This window comes from Asparagus officinalis, chromosome 1, assembly GCF_001876935.1.
Source record: "Asparagus officinalis chromosome 1, Aspof.V1, whole genome shotgun sequence".
NCBI classification, from domain to species: Eukaryota; Viridiplantae; Streptophyta; class Magnoliopsida; order Asparagales; family Asparagaceae; genus Asparagus; species Asparagus officinalis.
Genome location: NC_033794.1, coordinates 95209079 through 95231325, shown reverse-complemented (window position 1 = coordinate 95231325; position 22247 = coordinate 95209079). Strand labels below are relative to the sequence as shown.

At 36.8% G+C, this 22247-nt stretch overlaps 1 protein-coding gene and 1 long non-coding RNA gene across 8 annotated transcripts; one reads left to right on the top strand and one right to left on the bottom strand.

Moving 5' to 3' along the window:
• On the top strand, window positions 371-2392 carry LOC109843335 (GATA transcription factor 21-like). Its single transcript, XM_020412272.1, has 3 exons — window positions 371-687; window positions 869-1222; window positions 1780-2392. Exons 1-3 carry the CDS (start codon window positions 517-519, stop codon window positions 2134-2136), a joined length of 882 nt encoding a protein of 293 aa, XP_020267861.1. The 5' UTR covers window positions 371-516; the 3' UTR covers window positions 2137-2392.
• On the bottom strand, window positions 6327-15915 carry LOC109828502. 7 transcript variants are annotated; one of them, XR_002243738.1, is made up of 5 exons: window positions 15748-15915; window positions 10419-10851; window positions 10195-10329; window positions 9860-10099; window positions 6327-6647 (listed from the first exon to the last, which is right to left on the bottom strand). It is a non-coding gene; the product is annotated as an uncharacterized LOC109828502 (long non-coding RNA). The 7 variants fall into 7 exon arrangements; XR_002243732.1 differs by lacking the exon at window positions 6327-6647 and having other exon boundaries at window positions 9722-10099; window positions 10419-10520; window positions 10600-10851; XR_002243729.1 differs by lacking the exon at window positions 6327-6647 and having other exon boundaries at window positions 9722-10099; window positions 10419-10520; window positions 10629-10851.

Below are 22247 nucleotides of genomic sequence, written 5' to 3'. Positions count from 1 at the left end.
AGGAACGTTGAGAGTTGTAATCATAAGCCTCTTTTAATTAGACTTGTGCGATGAGAAATCATTAACGTAAGCATCGCGAAGTTTAAGATTTGAGGAAGAAAAATCCAAAATTTGAGATTTGGAGAGCATTTTATAATAAAAATATATATAGGAGATCGATTTTGAGGGTAATTTAGTAAATATTGATGATTTGGGGGATGCAGCACAAAAACACCGTTAGCTAATGCAAGCAGCAGTTACTTTACCCTTTGAAGTACTATCCTCGAGTTTTCATGATGTGTAGGGTCACACGGTGGTCACGAGAATCCCTAGCTTTGCTTCTATTTGTTTGGTTGTCATTCCCTACATCAGGGAAAATAGCCTCTTGCTCCTCGCTACACACTTCTCTTTGATCACCCCTTGCTCCTTGGCCTTTCAAGTACCTCTCTCTCTCTCTCACACATATATTAGTCCTCCATTCTTTTATCTCATTAGTGCTCCATTCTTTGACCTCCACAAAATTCCCTCCTAATTAATATGACTCCACTAGAGGGAGATCATGATCCAAGCCACTTCCATCCCTTCACTCTACAAACTCATGATCCAACTTCTTCAATCCCATATTCTTTTTTCCTTAACACCCAACAAGTGATCCAAGAAGCAAATGGTGCGCATAATCTCCTCCATCATCATCAACAAAAACAAGAGGTAAGACAGTCTTTCGCAAAAGATATGTACATGAACCCTATCATATTGCTTCCATGCTGCATAAGTATATATATATGATCCCACATCATATCTCTCTCGAAAAAAAATGAACCTAGACATCATGTGAAGTGTAGCAAACCTAGTAATTATCCATGATCACCAAAATGTTCATTTATTGCAGTTCATTGATCAAGTGATGAATATCCAAGGATCAAGCAATTTCACGGTTTCGTTCTCCACCAACACAACCAATAGTATTGACGACATCGTCAAAGATGAGAAGAAATCAAGCAAGTGGATGTCTTCAAAGAGGAGGCTCATGAGAAAAATGATGAACCCAGATGGTATTATTACCAAAAAACCAAGAAGAAGCAGACACCTTCTTCAAGATCAGCAACATCATGAGCAATTAGCTCAGGAAAGCAGCAGTAGCAACACCAATAACAGCTCTTCAAGTGATGGTGTAGTTAGAGTCTGCTCAGATTGCAACACAACAAAGACTCCTCTGTGGAGGAGCGGTCCTTCTGGCCCTAAGGTACCCACTTCTTTTTATTTTTCTAGACTTTTATTTTTATTTTTATTTCCCTTCCTAAATTTGTGATCATTTCCCTGCTTGCAGTCTGGTGAAAAAATTATAGCATCTTAGATTGATCCTAGTCATGAAAGTAAAAACACTTAAGAGTGTTACCAAACTGACTGCAACCTTTACATGTCAGTGAAATGATCATAAATTTGTATTTTTAACTTATAACAGGCCATCAATTCAAGTTATGTAAACCACAATATAAATTATTTAATTATCATCTATTCTGCATCATATCTAGCACATATATAATTTGATCCACACCAAAGAAGCAGCTGTCACTCGACTATTATCAGACTGCAGTAATTCTAAATTCGAAGTGTTATATTTCCAATAACACAGATTAATTCAAATGTATGTATCTCTACCAATTACTAGTCTATTTGATCCAGACAGAAAAGTAATATATCAATCTGCTATTATGATCTTTTTTAATTAAGTACTATGTTTAAGAAATAGAGATGATCAGGATTGATTATTATCAAGCTGACTAGTTCATCTCCTTGTAGTCTCTATGCAACGCATGCGGAATAAGGCAAAGAAAAGCCCGACGGGCCTTAGCAGCAGCGGCAGCAGTGAGCAGCGGGCTGATCCCTTTGGCTTCACGGGCCAAAGACCGAAAATCTGATCACAAGGAATATTCTGAATCTGATCGTAATGTTCCATTCAAGAAGAGGTGCAGGTTCTCTACAGCTGGAGGAGATTCTGCTCAGAAGCAGATCAAAAAGAAGAAGGAGAAGCGATCCTTTGATGATATTGTGATCAGTCTCAGCAAGAGTTCAGCTTTCCATAGAGTTTTCCCTCAGGATGAGAAGGATGCGGCTATTTTGCTCATGGCTTTGTCTTGTGGGCTTGTCTGCAGCTGATCATAAGATGATCATACTAATTTGTTTTTCTTTTGTTTTGTCTTTGAGTTTGAGTAATATGTTTTGTGTTTTGATTAGTTAAGTTGAGAATAAGTTTAGGTTGAAGAGTTGATGAAGGTGAGTTTTATGTGTTTTTGTGTGTGCGTATGTGAGTTGCTACCATGTTCATCATGGAGTTGAGTGTGTGGAGGTAACGTCGCATTTTGTTTAATTAAGATATTTCACCTCTTATAATATTGCGTCCATGATTCTAATTGTTTTTATTACAATATTTTTTTTGAGATTATTATCGTTAAAAGTTTTTTTTTATTAAGTCAAAACTCTATAAGTTACGGTGAAGAAGGTTGAGTGTTATAATTTCATACTCTAATACGCACGTCTCCGCATGTTGAGCTCACCTGTTATAGCTAGAAACTAAACTCACGCAAAAAACTATTATACTACAAAATTTAGCAATAACTTATATAGTCTTTTTTTATGTTCGGCGAAAGATCAAAAATCAAATTCTATCAATGCCAACTAATGGGGAATATCCAAAAAAAAAGTGCTAGTATAACATATTTTTAAGGTAGAAGTCACTAATTCCTAAATATATATTCTAATAAACAACATACAAATATACATTAATATTAAGGGTAAATTACATTAAACCCCCAAGATCTTTCAATGTTTTGCAGCAAACCCCCCAACAACTTCTAAAATTGCATCAAAATCCTAATAACTATTGGAATTGCAGAAAGCCCCTAATAAGTTTATGGTTTTGTAGATAACCCATAATGGTGTCAGCCCATATTTAGAATCTAAATGTGTCACCAATGCAAAATGTGGACTAACGACATTTTGAGGGTTATTTGCAAAACATAGAAACTTATTAGGGGTTTCATTAATTCTAATAGTTATTGGAGGTTTAATGCAATTCGAAAAGTTCTTGGAGGATGATCTGATTTCAGTACAAAAACTTCAACAATGTTTACAGGAGTTTAGTTCTGCTACTGGCCTATGTGCAAATCCAGATAAATGCTAGGTATTCTTTGGTGGGGTAAATGAAGTTACTAAAGTTTCTATAAATGAATACTTGGGTTATGCTGTGGGTTCCTTGCCGATCAGATATTTGGGGATGCCACTTGTTTGCGAAAGACTCTCATACTTAGACTGCAATCCACTTCTCAGTAAAATCAGTAACCAATTTCAGACATGGACCAAGGCAAAAAATCTCTCTTATGCAGGGAAAATACATGTCATTAAAAGTGTAATCTTAGGTGTTCAGATATAGTGGACATCTTGCTATATCCTACCTGTTGGTGTGCTACAGAAAATAGATGATATGTGCAGAAACTTCCTCTGAGGTAGAGCAAATCATATTCATAAACCTTCTTTAGTAGCTTGGGAAAAGATTTATTGTAGTAAAAAATTTGGTGGTTTGGGCATTTTCTCTGCTCGATTATGGAACTTTGCTTCGGCTTTAAATAACATCTGGGATATTCATATGAACAAAGAACTTCTTTGGATAAAGTGGATACATGGCAAATACTTGAAGAACAGAGATATATGACATGTTAATACTAAATCTGGGGATTCTTGGCTTTGGAGACAATTGATAAAAAACAGAGATAGAGCATTGGTCTTAGCTAGTGGAATCGACAACTTAAAACAAATTATTGGTTCATGCTACAAAAATTCAAAAGTTAAGATTTCGGCTCTGTATGAAGATTTTGTTCCTTCCACCCCTCCAGTTCCATAGTATAATACAGTTTGGGAGAGGATGAATTATCCCAAGCACTCGATCATTTGTTGGCTTGCTGTTCAAAATAGATTACTGACACAAGACAGGTTAATGAAGATGGGTGTCATACAATCAAACAGCTGCTGTTTGTGCTTTGGTGCAGGTCCTGAGAATCGAGATCATTTATTTTTTGATTGTGAGTATTCTCAGAATATCTGGAATAGGATTATAAGTTGGCTCAATTTTAGATGGAGATCATGTAGTTGGAGCTATCTTTTGAATTGGTTCAACAACTGTCTAAGAGGCAAGGGATTTAAGAATGGAATCAAAAGGATGGCTTTCTCGGCAACTTTATACAAAATATGGTGTGAGAGGAAAGCCAGAATTTTCTTACAGAAATCAAAGAGGATTGAGTAGCTGGTAAATGAGATCAAGGTGGACATTTTGATCTTAGTCCTCAATGGTTCTATAAAACCTGAAGATAGAGAATCGATTAACTCTTTGTAGACATTTGATTTGTTTGTGGGGTATTATCCCTAGTTTCAGTAATTGTTTTAGATTTCTCAACTCTTTGTAGACATTTGATTTGTTTGTGGGGTATTATCCCTAGTTTCAGTAATTGTTTTAGATTTCTCAATTTGTGAGAATCAGGATGTATATAACTTTCGTATTATCCCTAGTTTCAGTAATTGTTTTAGATTTCTCAATTTGTGAGAATCAGGATGTATATAACTTTCAAATTTGGTTTGAATGAATAAAATTTTCATTGACCCAAAAAAAAAAGAAAAGTTCTTGGAGGTTTATTGCAAAACATTGAATGTTCTTTAATTTTAATAGTGTGATTTACCCTAATTAATTTAAAAAATCTATTTAGCCCATTTAAAATTTTTTATGCAGCTCTTCCAAAATACACGTCTATTGGATTTTTTTTCATAAAAACCACCTTAAAATAGGATAATCCTACAGAAACCACATTTGAATTTTAATTTATATACACAACCAACCTTTAAAGTGTGTTTATGTTGCAATAGGCCACTTGTCATTCAAATCTTCATTGAAAAAAATAAAAAATAACCTTAAAAAAAATTCATGCACGTTCAAGGTATGTAACGTATATCCTAACTAGACTTAAAAATTAACAAAATGAGTCATGTGCCTTGTATATGAGTTTCACAGAGTATTTTTTATTTTTGTGAAACTTTTTACTGAGAGGTGTTTGGTTGCAACACAAATTCACTTTATAGGTGGTTTGTGTATAAATTGAAATTCATAGGTGGTTCAAGGTAGAATGTCCTATTTCTAAGTTGGTTTCTAGGGAAAACCCTCCATTTTACTAACTAAATTTTTTGTATAAACATATTTCTTAATTAAAATTTTTTAAACATATTTATTACCTAAATTTTTGTATACACATATATATTAACTAAATTTTTATATGTATTCCACTTATTTACTTTAAGGAGATAGAAGACTGGCTAAAGTTTTTACAAATAATGGAAGAGAGAAGTTCTATATTTACATACCATATGATCTTGTAAATGTATGTTTCTATTCTATTGACACTCATGTCCATGTATAGATTCTCTCTTCCTCTAGCTCTCTCTAATTTGAGATCTACAAGTTTTAGGCCAGTGTTCGCACAGATTGATATGATTTATTTGACTTGTATATGTTGGTTTAAATTCTAATTTTGTTGTTCTAAATAGAATTTTGTCGAAATTCCTTCTTTTTTGGCTACTGCATATTTTTTTGTGTACTTGTGACCACACGAATAAGTATGGTTTAATCAAGTCACCTATTTCCTCTGCTCTCCTTGAAGCCAAATTAATTCACTAAATATTGTCCGTGTTGTTTAATCACATCCATTCTTCATAAGTTATACCCACTTCTTATAGCATGTGTGCTTAAATGAAACATGTGTATCTCACCCTTCATCTATATAAACTCCAATTGCCCTCCTCTTTCTGCAGGCCACAATTCTTATTTCCTTCCCCCTTTCCCACTACTACAAAACATAGCAGCCCCAACGGTTGTTTTATCAGCACCAATGGTTTCAACCGTTGGTGTCGATATTTTTTAAATTTAATTTTTAAAATATAAAAATTCCAGCACCAACGATTGAAACCGTTGGTGCTGATATGAGCACCAACGGTTTCAACCATTGGTGCAAATTCTAGCACCAACGGTTGAAACCGTTGGTGCACATATCAGCACCAACGGTTTCAACCGTTGGTGCTAACATTTGCACCAACGGTTAAAACCATTGATGCTGAAACATGCACAGGTCGTGCAACTTATCAACCTATTCACAACAATATTTACACACAATAATACAACCAAAAACATAAATATATCATAAAATAAATTCAAAATCCTAACACCATACGCAATTATAAGTCAAAACAAAAAATTTACTAAAATAAAATACGAGTAGTAATTTTTAGACAACTAAATCTCAAATATAAAGAGTATCCAAAATATAATGTCTCACATATCTAAAAAATAAAAGTCACTGCTGACTGACATGAAAAAAATCGACAAAAGCTTTACGGATGTCCTCCTCGCCATAGCCCTCTTGCGTTAAGCCCCTTAACAAGCCCCCCAATCGACTTGCAAGAGGATTTTGTGCTTAAATATCCTGAGGAGAATGTTGAGCAATAGAAGTAGAACCATGAGCATCCGAAGAAGGCTGAGTAGAAGTCGAACCCTGAGCATTCGGAGAAGGCTGAGCAGAAGCCGATTGAGTAGCCGGAACAACGGAAGATGGATGAGCGGTATGATGATCAACCTGTAAAGTATAACTAATGATATTTAGAGGACACGTTCAGATGAATCTCACACAAATCTATAATTTAATAAATGTATGCATGTATAAACCAATTCGAATTGAATTTATAGTCTGAAAAGAGAAAAAGAAAGACAACAAAATTTTATTTTACAGTACAAATATAAAGACCACAGAGTTCAACTTCGTGCTACTAACACTTAGAACACCTACCAGAATATCTAATAAAAGCTAGGTTGGAAGACCACAGATACAACTAACGTTTGGAACATATACCAAAAAATCCTACAAAAGATAGGTTGAAACTGCAGCTCTAGGTATCAAGTTGCTGCTGAGAAATTGTCAGCCACCTCTGCGACATTATGAGTTTGGGCAATGTTTTCCATGCCCAAGTTAATAGCCGCCTTGTGGAGCTTGAGACCTGATCTGCTAGTAGAGGAGCCTGCCCAAAATAAAACAAATCTTGCCACGTTAGCAGCGATGTGGGATGGAAGAGCTTCAATGCCATTAAAGATGAAATTGTTACGATAGTTCCATATGCACCAGCAGAAACACGGGAGTAAAACCTTCCAGATAATAGCAAGGTCTTGACCACAAGATGAACTAAAATTGGAAGATATCATATCCTCCAAATTTTGTGGCCAAGCTGTTGATGGAACTTAGGGAAGAAGAGAAGACCATACCAATGAGGAGTAACCACATTTAATGAACAGGTGGTCGTGGGATTCATTTGCATCATTATAGAGAGGGCAAATTGGATTGCCAGGCCATCCTTTGAACACCAGGTTATCCCTAGTATTTAATTTGTATTTACTAGTAATCCAAAAAAAGATTTTAACCTTTAGGGGTATGGGAGAAGCCCATATGAATCTGAAGTTCCGGGAGATGACTCCTCCTGAGGTGATAAGGGTATAGAAAGATTTAACTGTGTATGTACCTGAGGAATGATAGGGCCAGAGGAGCTTGTCATGGTTGGAGTGGCCAGAGATAGAGATTTGAGAAAGATGATTGAGGAGAGTGGAGATTTCGTCCCTTACTTCCTAGGAAATGCCTCTTCTTAATAGTGGGTGCCACTGCCAGGCATTAAGAAGCATAGATCCTTGTGAGAGAATATTACAGGTCTTGGAGAAAGCAAGGTGATGAGCTCTTGGGAATAGGCTACTGAGGGAATTGGCACCAGACCATTTGTCTTGCCAGAACCTACAAGTTTTACCATCCCCAATTATCCATCAAACGTGGCTGAAGAAGGGAAGGCAGATTGAATGCAAATCTTGGATGAATCTGGAGGCTGAGCCCTTAGGAGGATGGACCTGAGGATTTAATTTGCCTTTTGAGTACAAAGAGAAGATTACTTTGCTAACAAGGGAGTTATTATCCATTATCTTCCAGATCCACTTGGAAAGGAGGGCTAAGTTCAAGGAGGAAATGTCTTTGACCCCAAGACCTCCTTCTTTCTTGGCTTTACAAACTGTTTCCCAATTGATAAGGCACTTAATCTTGAAAGGTTGGTTCTGTCCACTCCAGAGGAAATTTCTTCTCAATCTGTCTATAGCTTTAGTAAGCCAAACAGGCAATTTAAGAAAATACATATAATATAAAGGAAGGGAAGAGAGTACTGAGTTGAGCAGAGTAAGTCTCCCGCCTAAAGATAGCGATTTATTCTTCCATAATGTCAGTTTTTTAGAGAAAGAGTCCAAAATGGGTTGCCAATCTCTTCTCGAAAGAGAGCTTTTCTTTAGAGGAAGGCCGAGGTAGGAAAACGGAAGAGATCCCACTGAACAGTTAAAAATACTTGCAAGACGAGCTCCCTTATAAGGAATTTTACCTAAGTAGAAGAGACTCGTTTTGGAGTGGTTAACTTTGAGACCTGATATGTTGGCAAAGATCAATAGAACTGCTTTGAGGGTAGCTATGTCTGATTGAGAGGCTTTTGAGAAAAAGATGGTGTCGTCAGCAAATTGCAACAGTCTGATATGATTTAATTCTCCTTTAAGGTTGAGACTAGAAAGATCTCCCGATTCTGCACTTTTGTTAAACCGAATTGAATTTAACTCAAACTTAAACCAATAAAAACATCTAAATATTAGTTCTGAAGTAGTTCTTATCGTAATAACCAAAGTAAGTTTGACGTAAAACTAGCTCTACGCAACCAATTTATACCAATCGAGACCACATATAACTTAGACAGAAGTGATGTAGCCTGATATGAGTACACGGGTTAAAAGCAAAGAATTGAGCAATATTTGAGGAAATAAGAAGAAAAATTAAAAACTGAAATGTGCTACTGTAAAAGAGGAAAGATTGTAATTGTTGGTATTTTTTAGTGTTAATTTTGTTTGTTTTTGTAATGTAGTGTATGTGAACATGGGATATGTATTTTGTAGTGGTGGATGAAAGTGTTCATGTTGTTTTGGCCAAGTAATGAAACCTACGTTCCACTGTTATGCCAAATTATGCCAAATTATGTGTCCATAATACAAGCCTTCACATTACTTGCCAAAATTTAAAAAAAAAAGTTGACAATAGTTTTGCTTGTTTTTATTGATTCTCACCCTATACATAATTCAAGCATCATTATTACCACATATATAACCAACTTGAGGCTTCAACCAGATATTGTTCATGCTCCAAAAATCAATATACCAGACATATACGTACCAAACATTTACACATACAACAAACTAAGCATTAGATATGAACTGTATTAACCAACAATGCATCCCACATTCACATAGGTGTCAACAAAGACATATACATATCCTATAAAAGCTTGTCAAACATCATATAGCCACAAACTACAAGTCAGTTTAATATAAACTTTATGAGTATTGTGCGTAGCTGAAGGCTCTATTATACTATACAGGAGGAGATTGTGTGAGAGAGAAGCGGCTTTGGACTCTGAGTTTACCTTTGGCTAGAAACGATGCAGCGAGAGGGAGAGGGGAGTAAAGTGTTAGCCTGAAAAAGAAGCGAATGGGACTGAGCCATATAGTATTACAGAAACCCTAGGTCACTTCTGTCAATGCACAGAGGACAAAGACTGTTCCCCACGGCCCCCCCCCCCCCCCCCTCCAGTGGACTCCCTCTCCCTCTCATAAGCTTCCTCTGTCTTTTTGGAAATATGCCTTCATAGTTATTGAGCTTATGAAAGTATTCCAGAAAAAAAATTATTTTCTGAATTGAAAATAAAGTTATATTAAAGTAACCATACGCACAAGCTGGGTTAGTCGTTCCATCTTGCCTTTAAGCTCCGCCATCTCACGAAGCACATCAGGAGGAGTAGCGAAGGTCGGAGTGGAGGAAGTCTTCAAATAAAATCTAGTGACATCGTGACCCAAACCTCTCTCATAACCACCATTATGCCCTTCATGTACATCATCTATGACCGTGGTCATTGCAGTAGATTTGGGTTCTCGGTCGATCTCTAATGATTTGTCCCTTTCTATCACCCGAGCCTACACCACATAAAGTATTCAAATATTAAGTCAACAATATTATTATAAACATATTCAAGAAAATTATTTCAATTAGTCAAAAACAAAACACTTACACAATACTCCTGAGTTTGGGTGTCGGGATATGTACATGAATATGTATCAGCTACTGGATCGACTAACGTCACGTGGGTACCCAAATACTCCTTTAATGCACTTGAGCTACCACCCGATTCTTCGATCCGAGCTCTCTGTAGTTCACCAAAACATAAATTTGTATAAGATATCATATCATAAATCAATAAATGCATTTTTTAAAACTCTTAAGAATTAATTTTACCACTCTCTGTTTTGCCTAGACTATGTTCCTCGAGCCACCCGTATAGGTTGGTCGACCTCGCTTCTTTGACTGCCGATTATCTTTATTTCTTTTTACCTCCGCCTGTACAAAAATATAAGATTTAGATTGTGATCCAAAAATAAGTACATGCTAATCATTGAATTATTTGTTAACCATATACCTGCTTCCTATTAGAAGAAAAAAACTTACAGATGTCGTCCTACCATTTTTTATCGATCCTTTTGAACACCTCTGTCTTGAAAAGATCATCTCTTTTCTCTTGGGGAGTTTCCAGCCATAGTTCATAACACTCATTCTTCACCTGATTTTGATTGCCTCAGACTCTCTCCTGCATCTTTATCTTCACACCTCGATGTATAGCAGGAAGATTAAGAGGACAATAAGGATCTACAGGAAGAAACTCATAATCTTTCTGCATATTTAACAAAAAAACATTAAACACTTTACATGAATTCATGTACAAATATCTAAAGAGTCTAGTTCGTGGTCAGTGACGTATACATGAGAATTGAATAAAATCTTGCTAGTTTTACGAGGACAAAAATAGATTAAAAATGTATTTAAACCTGGGCTTGGAGAAAGAACTTATCAAATGAATGCTCATGATCCGGGCCCCAGTTCTTATAAAGTGGGAAGTCCATGTATTGACGGCTCACTTGCCACATACTATCCAAATCTCTCAGCATTGGGGCCTGTGATACGAAAATACTCATCAAAGTGCAAGAGGAATGCTGGTTCATTCTTCTCAGGATCGGGCCTTAATTGATTGGCTTTATTTGTCTTTCCAATACGACAATTCAAAGAAAATAATTTTTTGTTCCATCCTTGTGACCTTTACTGTCTTTCCTTTACTTTCCCGAAAGTTACATTTCCGTAAACATTCCACTGAGTAAGTATGTCCTTTTTGGATAAGGGGGCTGGAGCCTTTCTATGCTCTGTAGTACCATCAAAGTGAACAACATCATCTCTATTGGGATGATTTTCTTCCAACATACATCGATAACCGTAATAACAAATCTTTTTGCTAAAGGGCAACCATGCTGATGATGTATCGGCATGACAGTAAGGACATGCTTTATAACCATGTACAGAATAACCTGATAGCATTCCATATGCAGGAAAGTCGTTAATTGTCCACATTAAGGCTGCACGCATTGTGAATGTTTCCCCTTTGTCTGCATCATATGTCTTTACACCATCAATGAATAAAGACAGTAACTCATCGATGAGAGGTCGAAGGTAGACGTCGATATTGTTACCCGGTGAACTCGGCCTATCAATAAGAAGAGGCATTAGAAAGTATGATTGATCCATCGCTAACCACAGTGAAAGATTATATATCATCATTATAACAGATCATGTACTGTGCGGATTGCCATTAAAACTAAAGTGGCAGAAACCATCGCTAGCTAGTCCGAGCCTAATATTATGGGGATCCTGACTAAATGTTGTGTGCAACTTGTCAAAATCCTTCCATGCTGGCAAATCTCTTGGATGAATCATTTTACCATCTTCACTTGGAATAGCACGGTCATGCCAGGTCATTGCCACCACTGTCTTCTTACACCTGTAGAGCCTCTGTAGCCTCTGTGTCACAGGAAAGTATCGTACCACCTTGACAGGTATGTCTTTTTTGTTAGCATGTGCTTTCTTCTTATATCTAGAAACTCCACAATTAGGGCACTCTTTCAGTTTAGAATTTTCTTTCCAGAACATCACACAATCATTAGGACATGCATGAATCTTCTCACAATTCAAACCCAGATCAGACATTATCCTTTTAGCTACATACCAGCTCTGAGGCACATTGTTTCCCGGAGGAATTGAATATTTCAAGAATTTTAGAAGCATCGTAAATGACTTGTTGTTCCATTTATTTAGGCATTTAATCTGGAAAAGTTGAACGAACCATGATAGTGTGGAATATTTTGCATTCTCATAAATTGGTCTATTGGCATCTTTCATGTACTTCTCATACACATCTACATGTTCTTGTTCGGAAGGATGATCATCTTCAGTAAGATTAGAGCCACCAAAAGTAACTTCTACCATTTCCTCCATCTCCTCTTCTGGAAATAAATTTTCTTTATTCTTCTTCATTATCGACAATATTAGGAGCTAGGATTTCTCCGTGATATACCCAAATTGTATAATCCCTAATAAAACCATGCTTAACAATGTCAAGTTCTACATCTTCCTCCTTACGATGCAACCTATTCCCACAGTGACTGCATGGACAAAGGATCATCCCATATTGGATCCTATCGTGTTCACGTACAAATTTTATGAAAGAAGCAACTCCTTCAATGAATTCAGGCTTTGTGCGTTTTTCACGATTCACATACATCCAATCCTTAACTCTGATATAGTCACATGCCATACCAACCTAAATAAGTCAAAGTTAGCGATAAAAACTCTATGAATTATACATGCTTGCATTAAAGGACAAAATCGGTAATCATCAAATAGCAAATTGAGGATATAATCATAATAGAGATATTATAAGTTAAAGTTTGGAACATTTTTCTCATCAAAAAGTAATTGATACATTATCTATGCAAGCATATATTATGAACATGCATTTTGTACGTTCATTAATATCCAAGTTAAAAGCATCAATTAACAATTAAATATTCTCTAAATGATTTCACCACTTGTTCACATGTCGTTAAACCTAAGATGAAACAATTCCTTAATAAGTGGTCCTAGTCCACTAGACAAAAACAACATACGGAAGAAGGGTTTAATATCTGCAATTTTGTGGGGTTTAATGTTTTCGGAGAAACTCTAAAATCAAGGAAAGTCCATGATAACAGAACAATAAAATATGAGAAACTAGGCATTAAATTCTCTACTTTTACAAATAAACTTCTGTCAAAAAACAAAAACAGGAAAAGGAAAATCATCGTATAGCCATACATAAGGTAACTACATGAAAAGAAAAATAGTCAATGTCCTAAAATTAAGAAAGCAAACTAGCACTATGAAGGGTCTTACAAACCTATCCACAGAGCAAACTAGAAATGATGCACACAAAGGTAAAAGTAAAAACAAGAACCATACAATTTACCTTCTAATAACTACAGCTAGATTTGCATTTGCTCAATCCGTTTCAAGTGAATCACATGAAGATGCTTTATATATTTTGTATAACAGATTAAAAATATGGCACGATCAAAATAAAGATAAACAAGTTTCAAGAAAGTAAATTGTACAACTTAGCTTAGCAGGACTTTGCAAAGCACACGGACCCGGATAATTTAATTTACAATGGATTGCAACCGACAAATATCATTCATAAAATGCAATACCAATTCACAATAACTAAATTTAGCTTAACATAAACTCTTGACATCACATCACATAATTGTAATTCAATGTAAAAAAAGATCCTCAAGCATAGTACAATGTTAATTATGAATAACCATGCAGATACATAAATAGAAGGTTGTGGCATCACTTTTTGTTGAATATAAGATGCAAAACATAATCTCCTAGCTTATTATGCACATGAAATCCTTCCTATCATCAAAATATTAAAGCACATCAAAATTAGTCTAATTTCATAATCACCAAAATCTAAAATTTCCTACCAAATACCTCTTAGAAATTAAATGATAACAATTGGCCAATTAAAAATTAGCAACTCGATATAGACATTAGTGTAGGCGTCTAAAATTGCCTACAAGGTTCTCGTACGCAGCTCGAGGCAAAATACAAACGATAAGCATCATCATTCAAGTCAGAAAAGGATTATCCGGTCCCATGGAAGCTAACGAATATACAAAGTGAGTCACTGGAGTGTACAAGTCAACGGAATGACGAAATGCGCAATACAAGTCCGGAGAAGTCAGAAAGTGTCAAACACCTCAAAGTAGCCAGCACAAAGGATTGATATTTTGACCATGATACAAATTGGATATGGAAAAATTCAAAAGATAAAAGTTGAAGGTCTCTTCATCAGCTTTTCAACGCATCTTGAATCACTTTATTCCGAGGTCGGATGAGTGAGTTAAGGCGGCTATAGTAACTCCAGGATACTCAAATCCGACCCGCGCTGCAGTAATCCAACCCGACGCTCAAATCCGACCCGTGCTATAGTATTCCGACCCACTCTACAGTAATCTGACCCCGCGCTACAGTGCTTCGACCCGCGCTATAGTAATCCGACCCGTGCCAACGCGGGACGGATCCGTCGGTTGCGCTGTTTTAATCCCCTGATGCGTTTTCGACGGTTTTGAGCGATTTTCTCGAGATTTATCTATTCTAGGGGTTTCTAACTACCTAAATCCTATCTCTAAATATGATTAATCAGTTATTAATTGAAGATAAGAAGGAATCCCTCATTCTTATCCGAAAATCCTCCCAACCGAAGCCTATAAATACAAGCCTAGGGGTTCAATTCATGGGGGCGGAATTTTATCAAAATGAGGAGGTGCTGTCGAGTTGGAGAGCAAGAGAGCACGAATTTCAGAGGAGGCTACTTGATCTCGACGAAGTTCTTCAGCATAAAGAGGGAGAGTTCGAGAGATCTGAAGCCCCGTCTGTCCGTTCCTTGAGATTAGGCTTGGTCTTAATCTCGAGAAGAGCTACTGATTTCGCTTGGTCGATTTCAGAGCTTCAAATCAAATACTTTCTCAACGAAGGCAAAGCTCTACCGAATTTTTCATCAACCGGATCTGATCCGTAGGCGGTCCACGGATAAACCCCGACACAGACAAAGATCCCGCGAAAGCAGAAGACCGATAAACGATCTCTCTGCGTTTGTTTGAAAAAGTTGTAAACTTTTTATTTTCATTGTGTAAGGAGATTTTATAAAAAGATTAACTTTCTATTTTTATTCGAGTTTATTATAATGACCAAAGTTGTAATAGATTCAATGACAATGAAAGCAACTTTTGACCAAAACAATTAGCTTGAAATTAACACAGTTATGCATTGCCTTAAATTTCAAATACAAGTATCTTGAGACCTAGATCCATTTTGTCCACAAATTATTCATGAGCCACTCTCACAGATGTGTAGATACAATAATAATCCACAAGATGCATACATCTCATCAACCATGACCAGTAACAAATAGCAGGAAAGGATAGACCATGATTTTTTTTAATTAACAAAGAACACAAGAAAACTCAAGCTAGATCTACAGAATCCAAATCTAACAATGGATTTAGAAAAGCTAAGGCTGAAGTTTCCATTTATCTTTCGCCCAATACTTCTCATATCAACTAATTATTGATATGAATCTTCAAACAAACAATAGATTTTGCCAATTTAAGTAAGCTGAAAGGTCAAGGTACCAAACCTAATTGACGGGACTTAGCGGCGAACTGCAGGCTCGACGGTGACGACAAACTTTAGGGCTCGACAGCGGCGGGGAAAATCAGGGCTCGACGGCGGCGGCGAACTCCGACGGCAGCGGCAAGTTAAGAGTTATTTTTTTGAGGGGGACTCGCTCAGATGAACTCTAGCGACCGGCATGTCAGTGAACTTTCACCGGCTCGGACAGCGACGGTGAACGTCACGGGTCTCGAACGGACCGTGGCGGGCCCAACTCACGCGCACACGGCGGTGGGAACTACACGGCCGCTCGGGTGGGGAACTCCACAGCTCGGACGACCATTCGAGTTGCGAGAACTAGTGTTCATTTGATCGCCGATTTTATGATGAGAGAGAACGGGGACGGCGGTGGGGAACTTCAATGCTCGACGGCGAGGGCGAACGGGGGTTAATTTGAGGCCGATTTTATGATGAGAGAGAACGGGGGTTTTGGGATTTTTTTCTCCTTTTCGCGAAAATAAATGGGGGGAATTTCCCTCCCTCGCGTGTATAGTGTAAATTAACTTGTCCCAATGGTTTAAACTGTTGGGGCTGGTGAAACCAACCCTAACTGTTCCAACGGGTCACCAGCCCCAACTGTTCCATCCATTCGTTGGGGCTGGACCTCCCTTTACTAGTGTTCCTATCAGATAATATTTTAAATTCTAAATCTCCTCTTCGCTCAAAAACTCTGATGAAACCTCACATTGGTCTCTTAATCTCTCATGTTTTAAAATTAATCTCTCAAATCATTGAAATTGCTACTACTCCCTCGGGTCATATTAATTATTCCAATTAGTCCCTATGATTAGCTACCGTTCTATTTAGGGTGAATATTCCATGTAAACTTTTTGACATGGGTTCCAAGTTACACGGCCCTCTGTTTAAGTTGGTCCAAACCCAAACGTCATTTCTTTAAACCCGTTTGAACTAAAAACATAAGTTTCCAAACCCATTTGGTGCATGAATGAATAAAAAACATAGTTTCCAGACACATTAAATATGTAATTTTACACTTGTTTCGTTAAACTTTTTGAGAGTTTTTGGTGGGATGACTAATGAAGGGTAGTGATGCAATTCACCACGTGTGGTTAAAATTAACGCGAGCTAGAATTAACTAATAGGATTTGAGGGACTAAATAGCAATTTCAATGATTTAAGGAGCTAAATTCAAGTTATTAAAGATTTGAAGGAACCAATATGGGGGAAAAACCTAACAATTGAAGTCTGAGAGATTCTCTTATAAGACTGTGCAAACGGGCATGACGTCAGAACACAGGGAATGGGCTTCAACTAAAGGAATGTATTTATGGTTAATTTAACTTGCATCGTACAACTTCAGAGCATTAACTACAATCTTTCAGTTTGTACGTGCAAGACCAGTTATATATTTTTGTTGAGAGCCAAAAGCCCATGCTGCAGGATCAGTATAAAATTTAGAAATTTCTGGCCCCTTTTTTGTAGATAGCACTTAAATGGCTGAAATTTTGAATTAAAAAACTCACAGTCTAATCATGTCGCTGGAGTTCAGATGGTTTGTGGAGGTGCAGAAAAATGTCCGGATCCAATAAAATATTTGTATCTATATATGTTAGAATACGGTTATAATTATAAATATCTATATCTAAATATGGTTATGAATACGGATATCTAGTGAAATATCTAGATCCGTATTCAGAATTTCTAAATATATGTTGGTGATACTACTATAATAGTTTCAATTCTTAGATTAATAGATTTGCTTTAATTTTAAAGATCAAGAGATCTAATATTTGCCTTTTCAGATATAGCGAGTATATTAATGAACTCTCTTGTTTCGTATGAACTATATTTTTCTAGTATTATCTAGTTTTCTCATAACCATTTTGTATCCGCGTGTGTATCCACTTGTATATGAAATTACCCTAGAGGGGGATGAATAGGGTAATCAAACAATAAATGTGCAATTAATAAATTTCAATGCAATACAAGACACAATTAAGAACAATGGCAACAAATAAGAGAGAGTAAGAGAATAGTTAGCCAATTTGTACGCCGATCGATGTGTTCACGATGTTCGGTCCTCATGACCTACGTTCCCAACCACCTCTCCCGATGGCAATTCATTAAACACACCCAGTTTGAAAACTGGAACTTCTTCACAACGATAACCCCCAAGATCTCACAAATACACAATTTGATCTCCTCGAGATCAAGCTATCAACACAGTAGAATAAGAGGGAAAAATCTCTCTTACAACACCACTATAGCAAGGATTAAGAGATTGCAAATGAAGCTTGGGGTTGTGGGTATTGAATGTGTAAATCCGAAATTGGAAGAATGAGAGTTTAAGCTCAAAACACACAATAAACACAAACTCAAAGAATTTTTCTTGCTTGTTTGCTTACTAAAGTGAAGAGGGCAAATATGTATATATAGGAACCCTAAACAATAGCCCAACTCCCAAACAAAATCCAAAATCCCAAAAATTCAGCTGAAACCAAAACTAGTCGTTACAGTGCCATCAATCGACTGATGAGCTGACCGTTATAGGCAACTCAACCTTCATCGGTCGACTGATGGTTCATCAGTCGACTGAGCAGAAACTTTCTGCACTTTCTAGGTAGTTTCTTCAGTCGACTGATAACACTGTTCAGTCGACTGATAACATGAACATAGTCTGTTTAAAAATAAAAAATTGATTTTTGAAGCGCCTTTAAAAATAATAAATAAATTCTAAAAAATGTCAAACTTTGGGAACTGTTTATAAACATGTTAGAAAAGGAATTTTTGAAAAATTATTTCCCAAATGTAAATACTTATCATTTTTCAAAATTGGTCAAAAACATGATTTTAAAAGTGTGTGTGTGTGTGAACCCCAATTGCTTCAAATGTTTTCTACTTTGTTTCTTACCTACATTATGATCTAGAGAGAAAGTAAAAAAAAAAATACAAATATCGCTCACATATGTATACAACTCTTGAGGCTTGATATTTGCTAATTTGTTGATGAAGCTCCTCTTGTATATGTTGCTTTTTAAATAGCTTTTCTTCATCAACTTGCATCCACCTCCTTGGATATCATCGTTACGGTGCAAGTTCCATCTATCCTCCAACAGTGGCAATAAATTGCTTGACAAAATACATCCTGTATTATATCACTTAACAAATAATTAGTACCGGTTTGTAAATCATCATCAAAACACGAGACCTAACAGTATATTCACATGTATATTCATATTAGATTTAACGATTATAACAAACATAACAATGAACTCTCTTGCACCATATAAACTATATTTTTCCAGTATTATCTAGTTTTATCATATCCAATTTGTATCTATGTGTATATCCACTTATATATTTACATGTATATCTATATCAGATTTTAGCTATAGATATAAAATTTTCTTATCAAGACATATCTATATTTTTGTGTCCAAATCTATAATTGGCAAACAGATACAGATATGATATGTATCATATTTGTGAGTCATATCCGGTTTTAGTGAATATGCTTGTCAATCTTATAAAATTGACGAGCCCAATAAATTTTCATGTGCCTTGTCTATGATATTTGTATACAATCTCATACATGAAAGCAATTAATAATAATATTAGACTACCAGAATGTGTTTGGTAACCTTAAACAAAACTTCATAGAAAGGAAGAGCAATAATAATACTATTAGGATGTGTTGGTTATTTATGAGATAAATATCTAAATAAGTGGGTGGATAATGTCTTATCTTAGAGATAAGATATTTATAATCCTAATGATTATAGTATTCTATCTTTAAGCCCTTTATATATAGATATAGGGCTTTCATGATGGGTGTGTGACGTCCCTGGGTTCATACGAGGCTGCAGTCCAAGGTGAAACCAAGAATGTCAAACCTGCTATGCACCACACTGTGCAATAACATGTTTCACCATCACAATTAACATCTATCTAGTAGAATCAACAACTGGTGTAGGTACAAAACAGGTAAGAGATAATACAAGGAATACTGAGGAAAATGATAATAGTCACATAAATATCTCATCATCCAACGATACAGAAATACATAGTCAAGATCTGAGTAGATAAACTGAAATACTCAACAAGTCTCAAATACAAATATCTGACGATAAAGTGATAAGGCTCACAGCCTTTACAATTTCTAGAATAATACCCTCAAATGTCTAACCTCACTACAGTGGAGCCCAAAGAAAAATAATACATAACTAGAAAGTAAAGCTGAACACTAATGTGGTCCGCTATCAACCTGCGGCTCTCCGTGCTCCTGGCTCGTGACCTGAAAGGGGGAGGGACAACGAGCGTTAAAGCGCTAGCGAGTAACATCACAACCAACCCCAAGGGAAAAGGGCTCGTTGTATAAGAAAAATACAGATAATATATATAATGGATCTAAAATCATTGATCCTACTAAAGAGAGTTTTAGTGTTTAGAAATTTACAACACGAGCATAGGTACGTCGAGCGAAATAATCCAAACAAGGAAACCCTCATGTATATACCTTGTATCTCAAATCGTAAATCTCTAAACACCAAACTCGTGGTTCTAGTACAGAAACAATAAATCAAGAAATACAGCAAATCTCAGAACAAATTACTCAGTGCCATACCATGACTAACATGAATGTCATATTATTACTTGCATGAGTGTCATGTCAACATCATGTCGTGAACTTCTGTGAAGAAGTCATATGCAGAGTTAAGAATTATGCCCAAATCAGGAACTATTTATGTCGTAGTTTCCAAACTCATAGATTAAGTGGCAAATGTCCAACACGAGGACTGGAATGAATTTATAGTCCAACACGAGGACTTCCATGGATTATAGTCCAACACGAGGACTTCTATGGATTATAGTCCAACACGAGGACGGTGAAATGGTGAAAATATCGCTGAGATACATAGTGAAAATGTCCAACACGAGGACTAGAATGAATTTATAGTCCAACACGAGGACTTCTATGGATTATAGTCCAACACGAGGACTTCTATGGGTTATAGTCCAACACGAGGACTAAGGCATAGTAAAATACCGCTATGATGTATATAGTGACTAAATACCAAGGTCAGATAGTCCAGGAAAAACCCTCGAACATGAGTAAAACACCCAAAAATATCCAGAACAGGAAAACACAACAGACAGTGGGCGGTCGACCGCACCGGTCGACCGCACTCTGATGTGGATAGTCCAGGAAAAACCCTCGAACATGAGTAAAACACCCAAAAATATCCAGAACAGGAAAACACAACAGACAGTGGGCGGTCGACCGCACCGGTCGACCGCACTCTGATGTGCGACCGTCGGCCGAGCGGACAGAAACCCAATTCTGGGTTTCTGTCAGCTCGAAACCTGAAACAAAATTTGACAGAACTCCTACGGTAACAAGTTCTAACGTTCTGAAGAAAAATAACTAGTCTCAAGCATGAAATCCATATTCCCAATATTTCAAAATACATGAGGAACAGATTAGAAACGTTTTAAATGACAGTAAATCATGGTTAACTCTTGTTTAAGAAAACTCAGATCTAGATCTTTGTTAGACAAAACGTTGGTGAACTTTCATAAACTGAAATGTCGATTCTTGCAACCCATAATGTAAAGAACTCATTTTATACGAAAATACCAGTTGGGCTCTTCAAAAACTCATGAAAAATCGAAATAAAATCATAGAAAAATAGGGGTGAGGGATTGGGCGAGATGATACTCGCCTTGGGTGCTGATGAAAGCCCTAGATCTGCAATAGGTTGATTCCCTTCGCTGGAAATCCAGAATCCCGCTGAAAATCTTCAAAAGCTTCCCCAAATCACCAATGCCAGCTAGGGTTTTGAGAGGGGAGAGAAAAGGGGGCTAGGGTTTACGTCTGAGGAGAAGAGAAACTCTCCTGGGTTGAGTTGGTATAAATACTAATTCCCCAACCCGACCCAAAACCCAATAGCCCAAAACTAAAACCCGAATCTGAAAACAAAATAATCGCTGATCGGTCGACCGCACCGGTCGACCGCTCAGCACAAGAATGCCTTTTGCACAAAAGATTAAGAATGTGGCGAAGATATTCTCATTCTAGTGTTAAATATATATAACCGATGATATCAACATATTATAAGGTACTTGTCAGAAAATTTATTTACCTGATCAAACAAATGTGGGTAGTCGCGTCGCATGTCCTCCTCGCGCTCCCAAGAAGCTTCCTCAACTCCACTTCGGTTCCATTGAACTTTCACCAATGGAATCACCTTGTTCCTGAGTCTCTTGTCTTCTCTAGCTAGAATAGACACTGGGATCTCAATAGTAGACAAATCATCCCGAATCTCAATCTCCGGTATATCCAACACTCGCTGCTGCTCCTCATCATGCAAGTGTTTCTTGAGCATAGAGATATGGAACACATTGTGTACACTAGACATAGATGGTGGAAGATCCAGTCTGTATGACACCGCTCCAATGCGCTCCAAAATCCTGAAAGGTCCAATATATCTCGGTGCAAGCTTC